This window comes from Nannospalax galili, unplaced genomic scaffold, assembly GCF_000622305.1.
Source record: "Nannospalax galili isolate Female #2095 unplaced genomic scaffold, S.galili_v1.0 scaffold639, whole genome shotgun sequence".
In the NCBI taxonomy this organism is placed as follows: Eukaryota; Metazoa; Chordata; class Mammalia; order Rodentia; family Spalacidae; genus Nannospalax; species Nannospalax galili.
Window position 1 is genome coordinate 2,261,776 of NW_008344644.1, and position 20,676 is coordinate 2,282,451.

The 20,676-nt window shown below is 33.6% G+C and overlaps 1 protein-coding gene across 11 annotated transcripts in view; it reads left to right on the forward strand.

Annotated features, from left to right (window-relative positions):
- Nucleotides 1–19,377, forward strand: part of Sema3a (semaphorin 3A) — a 540,175-nt gene extending 520,798 nt beyond the window's left edge. For all 11 annotated transcript variants that reach the window (XM_029567263.1, XM_029567262.1, XM_029567260.1 and 8 more), the window contains 2 exons: nt 12,137–12,279; nt 14,042–19,377. In XM_029567263.1, the coding sequence (XP_029423123.1) occupies nt 12,137–12,279; nt 14,042–14,497 (599 nt within the window). In that variant the 3' untranslated portion in view covers nt 14,498–19,377. The remainder of the gene's footprint in view (nt 1–12,136; nt 12,280–14,041) is intronic.
- Nucleotides 19,378–20,676: the final 1,299 nt, after the last annotated feature.

Below are 20,676 nucleotides of genomic sequence, written 5' to 3' on the forward strand. Positions count from 1 at the left end.
TTAATTATCATTTAGCAGATAAGAATTGATTATGCACATCATCACTAAACTGTTCTATGAATTGTTAGAAGTTATAGACGCACCATTCTTTTTTTTTTTCAATCTTGAGAAAGTCTTTTTATGCATGGTATTTATGAATGGACACAATTTTACAAATACACATGAAAATAACAAGTATCATTTGTAGAATCCTAAGCACTAACAAAACACCTATTTTACACTATATTTACTGCAAAGAATTTCTGAACTTTAGGCTGGAGAGATGGCTTAGCAGTTAAGAGCAGTGGCTACTTTTTTCCAGAAGACCTGGGTTTATTTTTCCAGCAACTCATATGGTACCTAACAGTGGTCTATAACTCAAGTTCCAAGGGATCCAGCACCATCTTCTGGCTTCTGTGGGCATATCATGCTTGGGGGCACATATGTAGATGCAGGCAAAGTACTCATACACATAAAATAAAAAATAAAATTTAAAAATATTAAAAAAGAATTTCCATAGAATTTGCTATAAAATTAAAGTATAGTCCAAGTATCTCAATTGTACATGAAACTGCATCTCCACTAAAATGATACCTGATTGCTTTCTGAATTGCTGCTATAGTAATCATAGAATTATAGATCATTTAAAATTTTTGACTTGAAAAATTTCACTAACTCCCTTTTTTAGAATATTCCTCATCGTTTACTGCTACCTCTATTTGTTTTATACACCAGTCTCCGTATAGTGAGGTGTTTGTAGTATTTCACAATAGTGCTTGTTGGAGCTCAAAGTGCCTATTACATATGAATGGAAAAACTGACCAAAAGAATTCTTAAAATGAGATTGCATATAAGTGAATATTATTGATCATTGAATGACTGGTAAATATTTCTTGCTATGAAGATGTGTTTTGATGGCGTTATGCTGAGCAAAACCTATGGAAATTAGGTATTCAGAATTGCTTAGCTATAGACAGCAAGGTTGATGTGAATGCACTTTCTCTTAATTAACAAATCAGAATGCATATGAGGGATGAAAAGGAATTGTTGCAGTTTAATGTTTCAAGAACTTTTTTTATCTTCTCTGTCTTTTGGAGGGTAAGCACCTCCATTTGATGTTTCAGATAAATGGAAGGAAAGGTCAAAACAGCCCAAGAAACTCCAGTAGCAATAAAACATTCTTTATAGATATAGAAGACCATTGTATTCATTGGTGGCTTATGTTACTAATAGAGCAAGTATGAAAGATACACACCATAGATTACAGAAAAGTTCAAATACATGGAAACTACATCAGGCATTCCTACTTGGCCAGGCTCAGTCTTCCCTTTGAGGATCAGCAAATTACCTTGGAATAGTAGATATTTGAAAGTAAAATAGGCCTTAATCCAGAGCCCAACCGTGCTTAAATTATGTATGTTGTTTTGCTAATGTCACTTCTCACATGCAATAAAATATATGTGTTCATATGGAAACACATAAAGATATGAGATGGTTTTCACTAAAATCTACTAAGCAACACGAAGCCAAATTATATACTTCCACTTGACCTGATCACTTCCAGCTGTAATGGTAAACATATTCTGTAACACTCTATATTTTACATATCCTGAGGTTTTAATAAAGTGACTATATAAAATAACACTGAATTAAGGTGGAAGAAATCGCACTTCAGATGAAGCCTTCGATACACCCTCACCGCGTTGTCCCCTCTGTGCAAAGCATAAGTGGGGCAATCCCAGAACACTCTTCTCCCTCACAATGGCCATTCACTCAAAATCTTGGTATCAAACCCTAAAACTACATGATATGCTAGCAAATCTTGTCTTTCCTATCACAACCAAGGCAAGATTCTAGGATCTAGCATCTCAGGATGTTTCCAATCTGTTCCTAACACTCCAAAAAGACTATGCCCCAAACTGGAACTTGTCCAGTTTCACACTCAAAATGATGATGGGCCAAGTCAATTTCTCTCTACACTGTCTCCCATCCTTCCTTCCTTGCAAACCAATTATGTCTTGCTATTTATGTGTACAGAGGGAAAAGCTACATAATAGACACCAATGTTTTTTAAAAGATCATAACGCCATCTTAAATTGCTGGATTTTTGAAACGTTTATATCCTATCTTCTAATTTCATACTATCATTGAATTTCATGTCCTAATAGTTTTCTTTGATGTTCTGCAAATATGCAGTTCCTCTTAAAATATCTTATCATAAAAGGAGTCAATCTTCTAAATTATCTCCTCAGCTAGGCCATATGTCTTGGTTGGCATCAGCATCAAGTACAAATTTCATAAAATATCTTTGACAGTCCTGTCTTCGTGGTCTAAAAAGCCATAAATTTAGTATTTTAAACCAATGCTGCTGTGTTTTGTTACTGTCTTTTAAATAGGAATCTGATAATTTAGCCCAAAGAGGAGTCTTCACATATGACGGAGGTGTTCATGTCATCCATTTAAATCCTCAAGTTCAATAAATCACTAAATGTAATTTCTAAAAAGACATTGAAAATTAAATGTATCATTTCTTCATATACTGCTAAGAAATAAAATTGCCCAAGATGGGCAATATAACAGAAGAGTCCAGCATCTATCTGGGATACAAATAAGTCAGTGATAATCGAAAGGAGAAATAAACTCCCATACAGATGTAGGAAGCATGAGGAAAATTGCCTAAATCATTCATAATCGATTGTGGGAGAGGTGGGGAGGAAAAGCACTCCTTGATTCACGAAGCCTTATTTTCTGAATTCACACTGACTAGATAGAAGCAAAACTTTAGACAGAAAATTTAATTTTAAGACATGTCAGATTAATAGGTTTTCACCTATGAGGCAAAGCTAAGAGGGATTCTTTCTGAAAAAAGAAAAAAACTATTTCAGCTCTGATCAAGAGCAACTGTAAGACACATGGCGATATCAGAGCTGTTACAGTGTATATGAGAGAATATCCAAAACCAAATCATTACGGTATGGCTTCCAATGATTTTTATAAACACGTTTGAAACCCTTTTTACTAGGGGTAATCAATGAATGATAGGTGTCTTCTGATGTTGCCTGAGGCAAAAAAATCATGCATACTAAATAAATAAATGTGGGGCACAAGTATACACAGCATGATTAAGAAAAGGAGGTTTGGTCTATTTTCAATTATATTTTCTTCTATATTTTCATTAAAATCTTTATACCATCTAAAATAGCTTGTACACTTAAAATTTAATTGTCATAAAGAGGATTTTCTAAACTTTCTACATTTTTTCTTTAATTCCAAATATTATAAGGCTCAAGTATCATTAAAATACAAGATGGTATTGCTTACGGGAGGTTTGCTGCTTCTGCAAATAGATGTTTCCTATCTCCCATCAGATCCCTTGGTGGGAAAAGTAATAGAAGAATAAATTCTATGTTTCCTGGTTTATTTAAACAAATGTTCCTTTGGTAATTTTGCTCTGACCTATAGATGGTGCTTTCTTTGATAATGTATCCACTATAAAATTATGAAAATATACCCGATATTACAAATAACTAAATAATATCTCAGTAGATATTTTCAACTTAGTACTGCTCTTTAAGAATCTGAGTTTCATCTTGTCCTGTACTAAGAAAGTACTGTACTCATGATATCACAAGGTATTAAGTAAACATAGCTGTTTAATTATAAGTATTTAATATTTTATGTTTCATTTAATTATCTATTTCAAAAAAATTTTCTCTAGCAATAAGATTCTAGTGATTCAAGTAAAATAATTACTTATGGATGATAAAACTAAAATTCCCTTGCCTCATTTGTTTATTTATAGCTGTTTATAGCTGAAAAGTACATTTTAAGAACAAATCCTAACAAATATGTAGATTCAAGGACTGGAAAATACCTGAATTTTACAATTTTAAATGTGATATCTTGGTTGATAATTACTTTCTAACACCAGAGACACAACTTAGAAAATGTAATTCACTATTTAAATTAGTTTTAGCACAGTAATATATACATTTAAATTTTCAGTGCGTTTTTCTATATTTTTAAATTTTCTGTTTGATCTCTTGTATATTTAAGTTTTCCATAAGATTTCATTGGCTATTGTTGTCTTCCTCAGTTCACACTGGCTAGACTTCATTTGTGCTGGACATATTTCTAGTAGATGTTTAAATAGATGCACATGCGCTTTCATACCTAAGCTTGCATGGGAAGCAGTCTACTAACATTCAGACTCTAGTGCTTCATGCAAAGCATTAAAAAAATTCACAGAGCAACCTACTGATAAATAAATTTGATTCCTTTTTCAGTTGTAATAGATATTTTAAGTGCACCCAAAATATAGGCAATTGGTAAGTCAGTTACTAACTATATTAATATGCAGATCTACAATACACATTATGGTTAAGGTGTAATGATATGGTTTTTTTTTTCAACCTTATATTATCCCAATAGATATTCATTCAGACATAAAATGCTTTTTGAGGTACTGCTACTTAAAGAGATATTTTTTATCCACTTGGACACATTTTTACTGATAATGCACTTACATTTCTGGGCATAGTCTTCTAAATGCTGGTAAGAAAGACTTGACTAATGATAGTTATACCTAAGAACACATTGCTGCCTTTTTCTGCCCCTCCAGAATCATGGACTACATAGTCTTTCCTCCTTTACTTGGCCTTTCATATGAAAGATAAATGAGAAAAATATTAAAAGTGCAATGTAGTAAAACAACTAGAATTTGATTTGTTTTTATGTAGTAGAGTAATTATCCATATTTCCTAAATAACTACTTAAATTAATTCTTACCTATTTGTCTTTCTTCTGAACAATGTTTGACTTTTATATTTATTATTTGTGCAATCCAACCCAGTGAAGGGAGAGGACGTAAAAATCTAACATCAGAAATCAAAGAGTGAATGACTACATGGCTCAATACCTCATCCATCTCTGTCTCCTGTCTGACATTAAATTTCCCAAGATCATTACACTATTCACTTTTCAATCTTGGAAGACATTTATGGGGTTAAAATGGAGAATGAAGAAAATGGGAAGCTGAAATGTGAGACCTTCTGTTTCTGCTCTATTGGAACAGAATCAAATGCTAAATAAGGCCTCAGCAACACGATATTTCTGGTCAAATGATGGATATCATGACTTTTTTGTTGTTACAAAAGGAAGCAATTTATTTAACTTCTTTCTTTCCTCCCATTCTTTCTGCTTTATTACTCTCATTTCATTTCCATAAATTATCCCGCTAAAAGAGGAAATGATTAATTGAAGATTGCTTCCTTAAAAACATTATTTCTTGTCATTAGCAGCTGCAGCATATTGAAATACTGTGTTATCCAAACACTGCAGTGCTTTTTAAATAATTTTAATATTTAGTTGCATTCAATTATTTTGCTCTAACTATTCAGATTCTTAAAATCAAGAGAATTTATTATGTGAGTTCAATAACTATACCTTTACTGTATACTGGTAATTTTCATGACAAAAGTTTGTATTCAAAACAGCTGCCTTCTAAAGGTAATAATGTATTTTTAAGTATTTTTGAGTTCTATTGCTCTCTTTTTTGAAATCTTTAGAATTACCCATGAGCATTTGTGGTATTGGATTCCATGAAGACATGAAAAAAATATTTATATGATGTCTCAAATTCCATTGTCCTTTTATTATTTTGTATTTTAATTTTCAACATCAGAGTACACTTGATTACTCACAGTCTATTCCCACTGTGTCTCGAATAAACTATGTAGCAATATTAAGGTTGGCAAATGTTAAAATACTTTCATTTACCAGCAGTTCAGTGAAATATTCTATTACAATAGGAATTCAATTCCTATGCCCTTTTTCAATGATTAAACTTATACTCTGTACCTCCGAGTGTCAAAATTCCATGAGATTTCAACTCTTGAATTCAGTATTTACCCAGATTTGCCATTCAGAAAAGATCGGTTTATAATTGCCTTTTCTGCAGCAATTATTGAAGACCCAGTAAAGGAGGAAGACAACCGGTTTAATAACTATCAACTATGAGACTGAGTTTGATAAAGACAGACATGAGGGGTTTTTGTTTTGCTGTTGTTGTTTGGTTTGTTTTTTGTTTTTTCACAGAGTCTCCCTTGTCGCAGCCCTGCCTGGAAGTCACTGTGGACCAGGCTGGCCTTGGTTTCCCAGAGATTCTCCTGTTTCTGCCTCCAGGCGGCTAGGATTAAAGGAGGGCGCTACCACGCCTGTCGTGAGAAACATGTTTTTAATATACAATGAAGCAGGGATATTTTCTTTGATGGATGATGAAGGAGTAAGATTGGTCTTAAAAAGTACTACTCGGGGTTGGGGATTTAGCTCAGTGGTAGAGCGCTTGCCTAGTAAGTGCAAGGCCCTGGATTCAGTCCTCAGCTCCGAGAAAAAAAAAAAAAGTGCTTCTTGAAGCGCAAATGAATTTTCAAATATTGTGAGAGTATACACAAACCTATGTAAGCTCAGACCAAATGAATTAATGTTATTAGTACTATTATTAGCCTTATAAAGCATCTGTGTTGTGACCTGAACATGTTTTTAAACATATATGACTTTATAAATACTAGCTTACATTATGATTTCATTTTGTTATTCATAGTTACTATACTGTACAGGCTTGTGCTTAAGTTAATATAAATAATGGAAGCTCTAAATATCAAAGATTATTTAATAAAATAAAAATAAAAAAACAACAAAGCACTTCTTAATTTGTCTTAGTACAGATATTTAAGAACCTTTTAATTTTTTATAAAAATTTTATTTATTTTAATTTTATGTGCATGAGTGTATTCCCTGTATGTAGGTAAGTGCACCCATGTTGTGCAATGCCCATGGAGGTCAGAAGAAGGCAATGGACTCCCTGGAACTGGAGTTACTGTTGGTTGCTAGTGGCCATGTGGTTGCTGGGAACCAAACCCTGGTCCTCTGAAAGGACAGTCAGTGATTTTAACCACTGAGCTGTCTCTGTAGCCCCAAGATTTTAACTTTTGAATAATAAATTAGACTGTTGCAATATCCATAACACTTATGTCACTGGCCTTCCTGTATCACTATCACTGTGTCGAGAGACTGTATTACAACCTTCTGTAGATGTATTTTGCATGAGGTCTTTTCATTTGTCTCTATGATACACACCCTCAAAACAGAAATGTATTTTATATGCAGAGAAGAAGACAGATATCTTGCAAGATCTGGGTAATATGAAACAAATTTTCTTAAATTTTCCTTCTCTCAGCCAAATAGATGCTGAAAAGTGATTGGTAAGCAGTGACATGAATTTTTTTTTAAAGATAAGTATGAATGATAACAAACAGGAGGGAATTAGAGTACAGTAAAGTACAATAAAGAACTCTGCAAATCCTTTATGACTGATAGCTATGCTTTTTGAGGTTAAAATGAAATTTAATGAAATCATTAATAAAGCAGTGTCAGTGGAGCCTTAATTCCCTTCTTTAACAAACACTTGACAATTTTGTTTTACTTTAAATGTTATTTAATTATTTATTTGTTTATTTAATATTGGTGTGTGTGTGTGTGTGTGTGTGTGTGTGTGTGTGGATGTGAATAGGTGTCTGGGTAGTGTTTGTGCACATGTATGTGTGGTTGCTTGAGCCCATGCATGCACACAGAGTCCAGAAGGCATGCAGTGTCCTCCTCTATGACCTTCTGCTTCTTCCTTTGAGACAAGGCCTTCCCTCATTTTTAAGCCTAGGAGGATTGTATTTTCTCAGTTAGGCTGAAAGTTAGCAAACACCAATGATTCTTCCACCCTCTCCCAGCTGTGGTTGCAGGCCGTCATGTATCACCTATCTTGTTATATTGGTGCTAGATTCAAACTCTGGTCTTCATGAAGGCACAACAAGCTCAATGCAAGACAATCACTGAGTTGTCTCCAGGGCCCAGGTGGTAATTTTATACTGATTCGTTTTGTTGTCTTTAAATGGTCTGAGAAATTTTAAAATATTAATTAATTTATTTCTTCATAAACAGTTGCTCCATAAAGTTCTATCATTAAAGTACTGCCAGTTGTGCTGAATTACAATGAGTATGCTTCTAAAAACATGGCAGTTTCTTAATAGACATACAAATTTTCAAATGAATTTTTTTCTCAGTGATCATAGACATCATAATGAGGTGTGATGGCACATAACTGTAATTCCAACATTAAGGAGTCTTTGACAGAAGGATTATAAGTTCTATGTATAGGGCGACCAGGAGTGTTGGTCACTCAAAAATAGATGCATCATCACAAAGTCCCGCCTCATTGTGGAAGACAACTTGGTTGAGGTTGCATCGTGGAGTCCCCTAAATATATTTTAAGCAAAACAAAATGATATTTAGAAGTTATTTTATATGGTCTATAATTGCTAAAACATCAGACATTTAAAATACTTTGCAATCATTTGACTTTTATAATAAAGCAAAATAAGAAAAAATAAACAATAATGCCTCACAAATGAACTGGGAAAACTGACAGAGATCCCAAAATATTATGCAACAAGATTATGTTTAATGAGAAGTCATGGAGCATTATATAAATTTGCCTGATGGTATTTAAAAAAAAAAAAAAGATCATTTTGAAACCTTGGTTGTTATGAAACAATCACAATGATTCCTAAAACAGAAAATAAAAATTTCCCAAAGGTTAACATATAGCAAACACTGCAATGCAACAGACTCCGCACTCAAGTATTGTGACATAAATACAGTGAGCAACATCATGGAGTGTTGCTCCCTCAGCATAGGCCACTGGTTCTCACCAAAGAGAACTTGATAGAATCAGTAACCCACAAACACAGAACTTTCCAGGGCAGCTGCTCTCAGACAAACTGGCTGAATCCAGAGGGAGAATTTAGAGTATGTTTACACTGAATATACAAGCTTTCATATCCTCTAGGAAATTTTTAATTAACAATATGTCCTACATGAAGCATTTGGTTTATATAGAGTGACTGACTTCAATATATTATTTGAAAGTCAAGTATGATGCTATTACATGTACAATTGTCTGCTGTGATTTTTGTTTGAAACTAAATGAAAATCACATTTAGTATGATGAAAATATAAGAATGAAAAAATATTTCATTCATAAAATTTTAGATAGAAAAAGAGGAAGGAAATAGTGAGGAAAAAAGTGTGATTGAGGAATACAACCTATTTGATATTCAGTGTTTCCTGAGTTGTCTGACGTAGTAGGGAAGAAATTCAGAAAAGATAAAGGGATATTTCCTTGCTTCCTAATCATTATTTTAAAGGTATTTGTTAGGCATCTATAAAGCATCAAGTAAGGAAATGAAAGTTTGCATCTGAGCACCCCAAAAGTAGGAGTGTTTGCTTGAGGCCCTATAAATGAAAGTTGTCATCCTAAATTGAAAGCTAGCCAGCTTCTGATGGTAGGAGGTCATACTGTGGAGAAATTCACAAAAACAACTATATCCAATGAAACTTTGTGTTTTGTAACAATGGCTGATGCAGCACAACCTAGCGAAACGGAATAGAAGAATTTGTAATCAAGTGCAGTAGGATTTTGTATGCTGATTGTGATTGATAGTTATTGGAACAGGATCTTTAACTTCACTGCTTACTACCTAGAAGATGTTTTTCTTTTTTGTTTGGAGAAAGGGGAGTAAGAAAGGGTCAACTCACTGGAGAACCAGTTCTTAAGGCATTGGTGAGAGAAGTCATTAAAGTTAACTAGGTAAAGGCACTAAGCCAGTGAATGAAATTGACCAGATACTGTTTCCTCACTCAGGTGAGGAAAAGCCCAAATGCCATTATTTCTTAAAGAAAACCATTACATATTACTATGTTAAACTAATAATAACATGGTATAAATTTGGTTAATCATATATCATTTCATATGAGATGTAACTTTAACAAAGAGCCAGATAAGATGTTTTAAATAAGAAAACATTTACAATTAAGATGCAGTTTTTCTTGGTATTTAGAAAAGTTTTACTCTCATAAGAAAAATACATGAAGAAAAATTAAAAACTGAACTAGTTTTCCAGATCTACCAGGAATATTTGGTTTAATTGCAAAGAAGACAAGTCGATGGTTTTTAAGATCATTTACCCACTTTATTGAAAATCTATTTCATTATACAAGTCATACTGATCTTCATAGGTATGTGTCCACTAACTAACCCTGTAAACAAAGTTCTAGGTTTGAGGACAATAATACATACCTTAGGCTTTTACAGATGAGTTCATTATTATCATAGATTCAAAATGAGAGTTGGCATAGGGAACATGGTTGCACATGGAAGAAACTGGCCTTATTCCTTGTTTTTGTTTTGTCCTGTTTTTTCTAAATTTTCTGGAATTTTCTTTTATCATGGAATCAGATATAATTCAAGCACAGAGATTGAATGAAAGATGTCCTCCAATGTACACAGGCAAGTTTATCTTGTATAATAATTAACAGGAAGAAAGTTGCATTCAATATAAATGCTTTTGACTTCCATGGCAAAGCATTCTAATTATTTATGGTAGTTCCTGAGTCATGGATTGTCTAACCCCTCAGGCCCACAGGAGTGCACTTCACCTCAGCTCAGGGAACAGAAGCCTTGTCGAGTAGCACAGAGACATCTGCCATATTTATTCAAGATGTACTAATAATTTTAGCAGAGGAAAAGAAACCCTGTCATATTTGTTGCAGAACGTATACATATGTATGTTATGTGTATATGTTGTTTTGTATATGTATAAATATGCAAACATGTATACATTATATGAAATAAACAGAATTAAAATCAAAGAAATGTGGTTAATTCTTTTCATTGCAGACTATAACATTTTTATATTTTCAGGGCATTGGTGATTTCAATAAGAAGGGACAGATATGTCCAAGTATCAGACCAGTTTGATTCCCATTTGGTGCTGTTGAGAAGACACTGATGCTGACACCTTAGAAATGACAGTATGACAGAAGTGTGTTGCAGTAGAGTAAAAGCTAGGTGATGGGAAGCATGGGCCATACCAGGGACTGGATAGGAGCAGAGTACTGGAAAGCTGTAAATCTAGCGTAAGCAATCCTATTGGTTATGACAGACGAAAGTACTAAGTTGATTAAGACAAGAGTAAAACTGTCAAAGTGATGCCAAAAAGGAGGGAAAACATTTTTCAAATTAAAATCCTAGCTGAGTTTGAGGTTGAGAGCAGAGAATTTTCATCTGTCTACACTGTCAGCTTTCGATGCATGTGAAAATTTATTTATTATTTTCTAAATTAATTTAATGAGTTCCAGATTGTACAGGATGTCATAATGGAAACAGGATTATGCCAGATAACACAGAGTTTTGTTCTTTAAATGAATTTTACTGAGATTCCCTGTGTCATACTTTTGATGTGAGCTGTGTTTCAGTTACCACATTGAAGGAGGTTACATAAAGGGTAAAATAATAGAAACCTAATCAGGAAACAGGCTTTTGTATTGCTGTATTTTATTATGTGCTCCTGCCATAGTCCATAGCCTACTCTGCAAAATAATAGAAAGTATGTCGTTTTAAAACAAGGACAATTGAAACCATATTGCATTCTAATTACACATCTTTCTTCTGAGCCATCCCAAACATTTCACACCAACGGATCTTCAGGAAAACATGGGAATTATTTAGGGGTTATTGTTGAAAAGTATAAACTTCCCTCTGTAAAATACTAGATAAATATTATTGGTTGATGAATTTAATTTTACAGATGAAAAACAAATACAAAGAGGCAAAACAATTTTTCAGCAACAGATCCTCCCTCCAAATGTTGAGTTCAAAAAACTTTCTGCTAGAGACTAGTATAATAAAAAACTGGCTCCATTAGTCAGACCACAATTTAGTAATGAAAATAATTTCCTACAGAGGTTTAGCAGCATACACAGATGTAAGGTTATAATGAACATGAGTAATTTTGTTTATGGGATGTTGTTTACTAGTAGACCAATCTCTGCATACCTTAAACAATCCATAACAAAATGTTAATCTATTTAGGTAGATACTTAGAGCCTGAAATCTTAGGTCTTTGATATTTTTTCTCTCTTTAATCAATTTGAAAACAATTTTGAACTTGCTAACAATGTATCTTCTGAATTTGAAAGAAATGTTTTAGAAAGTTGAAGTTACTACAATAACATTTTGTCATTTCCTGTTCTTGTCATTGGCTAGATAACCACAATGGTCATAGCCTTGAAGAGAAAATCATCTATGGAGTAGAAAATAGTAGCACTTTTCTGGAATGCAGTCCGAAGTCACAGCGAGCACTGGTCTATTGGCAATTCCAGAGACGAAATGAAGAACGAAAAGAAGAGGTACAGGAATTCAGCTGACTGTATTCTTTCTGTCTAATACATGTGTTAAGTGACCCCAGTACTGTTGAGTTAAAGAGGAAAATGTACTGAGAATATGATCCTCTTCTGAACTAAAGAATAGCTCATTAAACAAGAACTTATTGTGGGCTTATTACATGGCAGAATATGTGTGAGAAACAAATGTGACCTGATAAGACTTTTGGTCCAGGAAGTATTTGGGGAGACATATTTTAGAGTCTCCTTATTTTCTTACAATGGTAAGCTATAAAGTAATTATGTTATCTGTATTTGCACATCAAAAAATGAAGCTTTCCCAATTTTATTAATTTTATATTTTTCTCACTAAATTCTGTGATACAGATTAATTTCTCTTTATCCAAATTTCTTCCACAAATGGGAAGATTTTGAGAGAGGGTGTAGTGATTTAGGTTAAAAATTTAAATTGCACCATCAACTCTTATATAAACTGAGAGAGTACCAGAAAGCATTTTCTTCTCAATAGATCCATAAATATAATGAACTGTATAAGGAAATCACTGAAAGTATTCCGAGCTTTTTAAAGTCACTTGATGGCATTAAATAAAGGTAGCCAGACTACTTCATTCACTTGTAAAATGTATTATGGCAGATCATTTTGCAAACACACTATGAATACTAAAGCACATTAGCTTTTTTTCACATGATAAGCATTTAAACTATAGAATTACATTGTCAAATGTTGGTTTGTTTTATAAATTTCTAGGTTAGGCTTTCTGAGATCTCTACTGTAAACCATTAAAGTAAGGGTGAGGTTAGATATAATCCATATCACAACCTCCTGGTTAAATACCATCCAAGGCCTTGTGAATTGAACAAATAGTAAAATAGACCTGAAATAATGGATTTTTTTTCTTCTGTTTGCTTAACTGTTGATATTTTTTTCATTTATTTTCAAATCATATTGGGTTCATATTAATACTTTATTTTCTAGTCTCGTGTTTCTATAGTTTCTATTTTGTTCTCTAACATTGTTATTATTATATTTTTGGGGTTTTTTTTGAAACAGGTCTCCTTGTAGGCCCAGACGGCCTGGATCTTGCTATATAGACCAGTATGGCCTCAATCTCACAGGAATCCACCTGCCTCTGCCTCATAACTGATGGGAATAAAGGCATTTGCCACCACGTCCAACTTTAACATTAATTTTATGTCATATTTATACACTTACTTTCAAATGTCTTATTTTAAGTATACCTTTATTCTTTCTTCCATTTACATTGAATATTTTAAATTGTTATATGAAATTCTATTAAAATAGTGGCATTGTCAGTATTTTCAAGATCACTGCTGGGTGAGGGAAAGTTGATTTTCTTGGGAGAGGCTCTAGATAGGCTGACTAGACTTCACTGAATGAACTTGCATTGAGGGACATCTGGATACACAAACTTGACTCCATAGGCCTTACCCTATATGACAGAATGCATGAAATACAGTGTGGGGGTGCTTGGGGGTCTGTTTGGGGGAGGAAGAATAAAGATGTCTTGTATGAAATGCACAAAATGTCAATAAAAATATACATTGAAAAAATACTTTCAAAAAGATCTCAAAAACAATTAACAGATAGTATAACTCTTCCTTTAAATGGATTTTTTTCTTCATTTTTAAGTTAAAACTATTAACAACTAAAACGAGCCTCAAAAAATAGTCTAAGTTCTTAGGGATACAGAGTGGCAGATGTATTTTTACTAAGTATGCACACTTTACTATATCTTTTTCTTGCTAGATCAGAGTCGGTGATCATATCATCAGGACGGAACAAGGGCTCTTGCTACGTAGCCTGCAAAGGAAGGATTCTGGCAATTACCTGTGTCATGCTGTGGAGCACGGATTCATGCAAACTCTTCTTAAGGTGACCCTAGAAGTTATTGACACAGAACATTTGGAAGAACTTCTTCATAAAGATGATGATGGAGATGGGGCTAAGACCAAAGAAATGACCAACAGCATGACGCCTAGCCAGAAGGTCTGGTACAGAGACTTCATGCAGCTCATCAACCACCCCAACCTGAACACGATGGATGAGTTCTGTGAACAAGTGTGGAAAAGGGACCGAAAACAACGCAGGCAAAGACCAGGACATTCTCAAGGGAACAGTAACAAGTGGAAGCACTTGCAGGAAAACAAGAAAGGTAGAAACAGGAGGACCCACGAATTTGAGAGGGCACCCAGGAGTGTCTGAGCTGTGTTACCTTAGAAACCTCAAAAGTAGAAACTTGCTTAGACAATAACTGGAAAAAATGCAATATACATGAACATTTTTCATGGCATTATGTGGATGTTTACAATGGTGGGAAATTCAACTGAGTTCCACTAATTATAAATTAAGTCCATGAGTAACTCTCCTAACAGGCTTTCTTCTGAATATCAACACCTCACAGAGATCACTGATGAGCGCAGATGTTCACTTCCGCTGACTTAATGTTTCCTACGATAGTTCATTTTACTGATTCCACTTTCTTCTTTGCCTGAGAAATAAAAGTGTCACTTGCCATTGAAAGGAGAAAAACTGCATCAGCAAAGCCATTTTTATCAAACTGAAAGTTGAGAATAAACTGCATGGATATAGTAAGCTGATGAATATTCCAAACATGAATTGATTCAAGGATATGTTTTGTCTACCAGCACTCATGTTTGTATGTACTGGAGGAGTCAAAAAAGGAAAATGAAACTGAATGAAGTGGTCTGTGGAAATATAGAAACAGAAACCATCCAACATCCAGAAGAATAACGGGATACACTGATCTACTACTGATGTCTTCTTTCAGCTTTGATCTAAAGATGTATTTTATTAAAACTATAATTTAAATGTATCATGACAAATATGCAGTAAAAATTAGCTGTTTTCTAAGGTAGAGTAGGTTTCTGTCTTACAGTTACTGTGTTACATAGTTTGTTTAAAAATTCCAATTGTGTGCTGCTTATTTTTTTTCTACATTTTGTTTTTTGCTCTGTAAGAGGGACAGACAATATCACTTTAGACACATATACACATCTTTAACTGTTAATTCTTAAAACCAAGATATAAATTATGATTTTTTTCCTTTGAGGAAATCATATAGAAGGTATCACCTCCCATTTTTTAAAGTATTATCTATCTTAACTCTAACTTGCATAACATTCTTAGACAACCAGAAAATTAAGACAGCACAAAAGGGAAGAGACTCATTTGTTAGATGCATTCTGTTCTATGTAAAGGATCAATGAAGCAAAAATGAACTATTGTATCTCATGAAAATAACGATAACTGTCTTAACATAATGTTAATAGAATGTCTCTCAATTTTATGCTTGAGTCTTTGGATGATTTTTGAGACATAGAAGTCTCTCATGATTCCACTGGGAATTATATTATTATATCAGTCACTTAACAATTTTTGAAAGAGAGAGACCAATGATATTCAGAGTGACACCGTAAAAACTCATTTCCTAATCATTTCCTTCTGAATGAGCTATCTTTTAATTCACCCTACTTAATACAATTATTTGTACAAAAAGCACATAGTTGTTTTCATCTCAATGGAAGTAAATTTATGTAAACCATTTTTCAGGATACATGCTGCACTTAGAAAATATAAAACTCATTTTCTGAAAAACTTACAAAATAATGCAAAAGAACACTTAAGAATGCCTCCTTTGCTGTCTGAGGATGATTTCTTGCCAATCAATGAATTCGGGATGCTTAAGACTTTGTGCATTACAATATAGTCTGTTTGCACTACACTCGTCTTTTTAGAAATCCCTTCTTAGTTCCTTCATCGTGCACAAAAATTCAAAGCAAATATCTTCCTGTTAATTAAAGAAGTGGCACTGAGATTTAACTCTAGTTGTCTCTGGATTCTAATTAACTCAGCATTAATTTCTCACCTCAAACTACAGTAAATTGTTATTCCCTCTCTGCTGAAATATTTCACAGATGGAGTCTCATGTTTCAGTTTTAATGATTATTTAAATAAACATTTTGTTGACACTTCTTTCGAATAAAAGCCTAAAAATAATCTACATCCAATTTTAGGCTCCTTGACTAATATGTGTTACTTTTGGAAGGCCATCCTCAAAGGGAAGCTTAATTGATAAATTATTTGAATATCACACTTCTGTACAGAGAATAGTGTTGGAAATATGTCAAAGAACAAAGAGTACTCCAAAATAGGCCATTCATTTTTTATAGGGTCTTAACTGTACTAAAATTCAGTGTTGTATTTCATTCAAAATTTAAAGTTGAAGCAAATTTGTTTGCATAACCTAAGTATCTCACTTATTTCTAGTCCTTAACAGTAAAGGTGTTAAAGGGATCGACATCTTATGATAACTTCATGAATACCTCCCTCAAATCTACATGCATTTTATCACTATGAAATATCAATAGAAAAAAAAATTTAGGCTTCAATTAAAAGTACCCAAAGTAAATAAATATACTGGCATGTCTTTAAAAACCACTATTCTAAGTTTTCAAAGAAATTTAGAGACATAACTTGCAGATAAAAACTCTTAGGGCAGTCATAATCTGCCGGTGTGTATTGAGAGAGGGCAGTTTGCACGAAGAAGAATGAATGTCCTTCCCATTTATTAATTCAGTTTAGATAGACTGACATATGCATGTGTCACCACAGGTGAAACCTGACTCAGAGACGCATGTGTCCTTAGCAAATTAGCACAGCATTCTTCAAGTATGAAAAAGATGCATCACAATTAACAGAACATGGTCCCATTGATAGCAAATGTAAAGTATAAATGCATGCAAATGCACAATTATTGCTTCTTTTATGCATAATTTAGTGATTTATAATGGTAAGTGTTTAATATTTTTGCTACCAATACATTAGTCAAAAGAGGTGTAAATAATTTTTTAAAAAGATGAAGAACAGAGTAAGATGCAAGTTTCTATAGATACTCCATTTCAGTGTGTTCAATACAAGACTCAAGTGCAAGGTTTGCCACACCAGTGACAAGGGAGTTATGTACTGTTTAAGGTTGGGAAATGTGTGCCCCCTCCATAAGCATGCTTTACACCAAGTAGTAAATACGTCCCATATCTGTACTATCATTGAATTTCAGATAGGAACTAGAAAACTGGAGAGAAAAATGTAATGAAACTGCTGCTGTAAATTATTCCTTTTCAGCATGTATTCAGTTGCTAAATACACATTTCTTCAAAATATTTGAATTCAGATGTCTTTACTGTTCCCTATAACATATGGCATTGAGGAACATAGCTTTGAAACATTCAAGAACTAGAGTCAGGGTGCTGTGTAATTAGCAAACAGATTTCTTAATTGTAATCATCTGTAAATTACATTCTCTATTCAGGGTAATGTGGTTTTTTACCTTTTAAATTAAATATTGTTCTTCTTATGTCATACCTGGAAAGAAAACATGGTGATGGAAAGTCCAAAATGTGTCATACATATGCTAACCCATTTCCTTTTATGATCCATATAGATGCCAGATGTCTTATCATTGATAGGCCTATCCTGAAGGTCACTGGCAAACATTTTATTAATACAAACACATTAGGATAATATTTTGAAATCTTTGTTTTATGAATTTCTTTTTAAACACAATTTTAATTTAATGGGTGTCTGTCAGGTTTCATGGTTTTAAAGACACACTTAACAAATAGGATTTAATACCACTTTATTGTGTAATATGATGCTGGATATAAAGTAGCCTAATGCAAAGACATTCATGATTTTAATTTTACATTAGAAATAATTATTTAAGGTTAATGTCAATGTTTGTAGTATATGTTTCCATAAGTAAGAAAACATTATTTTTCAGAACTTTGTAAAATCCTATTAGTTTGTTAGATTTCTAAAACATTCTTGTATTAGTTATTTAAAGAACTGAATCTTTATAAGTTAATAAAGAGGACCCCCTAAGTGAAAAAAAAAAATGAAGTTGCCGAAATGGGGCTTCTTATAATTAGGTTATTTTTCTGATCAGCCTATCCAAAGAAAACATCTTACTTGTTCATTTCAAGCATTCAAGCATGAACAGACAGAGGCAATGATACAAATAGAATCAAACCATTAAACTAGGATAATTTTAAGTATAAAGAAATTGGGAGCCAGAAATGTTAGCACACACCTACAATCCCAAAGGAGGCTGAAGATAAAGGATTGTGAGTTGAGGTCCACCTGGGCCACACAGGGGGATCTTGTCTTAAAGAATCAGAAAAGATAAAAAGAAAAATAAATCAAGCTTTTGGATACTTTGCCCATTAAATCTAGATTTTAACTCTTCAAGTTTCATAGACAGAACTTGATTATGAATCTTGTGAGGTGATATGATACTAAGATGAATGAGACATGACCCTGTCTTCAAAGTGCTCAAAATGAAGAGAACCAATGACATGAGTTGTCATTATCACTATGTGTAACAATTCTTGACATAACCCATCTCTGGTAAAACTGTGCCTTTCTTATACTTTTTCTTGTCCCACTTAACACAGTGGTATGATACACTTGTTACAAACCCATTTTCCTTTCTAGAACGTGAGTTTTTTGAAGGCTAGGGTATTTTATTGTTTTTGTTTAGTTTAGTGTGAGATGGAGTCCTCTACAGCCCAGGCTGGAAGGCTGGCCTTGAACTCACTACACAGCAAAGAAGATCACCTTGAATTCCTGATCCTCTTTGCTTCACCTCCTGAGAGCTCAGGTTGCAGTCAAAGATCACTACACCTAGCAAGGTTTGTGTTTGATGCTTTTCTGCTCTGGTGCCTACCATGATGCCAAGGAGAGGAGTCATGTAAGTCTCTGCTGAAAAGAACCACTTTATAACATGCTGTGACAAACTGGAGTTCCCAAAAGAAACTCTGTCAGTAAAAAAGAAAGAAGGAACTAATTTGTGAGGAAAAAGCCAGAAGTGCTTCAGAGAAAAGTGATATGGGAGCTATGAATTGAAATAAATATTAGATTTTCCTAGAAGAAGAAAGACAGATACCCAAAAGTCAGAGAAATAAGGCTAAGGAGAGAAGCTGTGAAAACCGGTATTTTTTTCTAAGAGCATGTATTCCAAATGAGTGGAGCATAATGTTAATAAAGAAAAGTGATGTGTCTTACTGCTCTGAGTCAAAATGGTGTACTTTTCCCCATAATTTTTGAAATATCATGTTATTTATAGCCCACATTCTCATACCTGGCATATGGATTCACATGTCAGGACTTCTACCTCTGATTCCCACCAAACTCTCTTCTTAGCTCCCTTCTGAATTCTGAATCATCTGTCTTTCCTCAGTTGGAGACATAATACCGGGCAGTGTTCCTACAGCCTTTTACTAAAATCTTTCCTGCAGTTTAGCCTCCATGCTTCACCTAGAATTTGGAGCTCCACAGAAGAATTACTGAGAGACACTGGCTTCATTGATGAGCGCTCTGTGTGCTAACTCAAATGGAAGTTTCTGCTCACCTACCTGCAGCATTACCTCATTCATCTCGTATTAGAATACTTGGCCATGGGGTCCAATTTAGCCTTGCTAATTAACAGTGTGACTTCTGTAAAAGTACCAGTAAAACATGAAATCTGTGTTTGTTCAACGTCCCTTAGGTGGAGTAATTCATAGCCAAACAGCGCTGTAGGTTAGATGAGCACACACGGTTGAATGCAAACACATCTACTTTTCAAAAAATAAAAAATAAGCAGAAAAGAAAGAAAAGGTTAAAAAGTGTGAGGACTAGATTCATCTTGATTCTGTCAACTCAATACCACTACAATAAACTGTCATTTTTCCTCATATAACAAAAGTATGTATTTTATTTCTTTTAATCTAAGCATCATATATGTAGATACAAAGTTTATTTATATAGAACCTAAGTAAAAATTCTTCTAAATGTGTTAAAGCCATCATAACTTGGGTTATTTTTGAGTCATAACTGATCCCTTCTCTTTGTAAGCCTTGCTGGAGCATTAGATCCCAAGTAAAAACATTTTAAATCCATGTCATTTGTGTAGCCCATTTCTTAACCTTTTATTTATTTTGTTGATAGCTAAATCCAAAGAACTTTAAACTCTTTTAGACAAAGTTTGCCTCTAAAACCAAACATCTTTTCTTTTTTAATTGGTATTTTTAAAGGGATTTTGATTTCTAGGGGTAGTGCTTCCCAACATTTCAAAAGAGAGTGACATTTTTATTAGTTCTTAAGTACTTTTATTTTATTCATTCAGTGTTTCAAATTGCTGCTAAATATGAACACATTCATTTAACTCTAGACTCTATGCCTTTCCACACATTTGTTTGTGCTTGAATCCTAACTAATCTAGGTGCATTGATGAATCTCGTTTTCATTTTTATCATCTGTGAGTTTCAGAATCGTTACTAATTTTCTTCTTTGAAGTACTTTGACTTTAATGGCAAACTGTT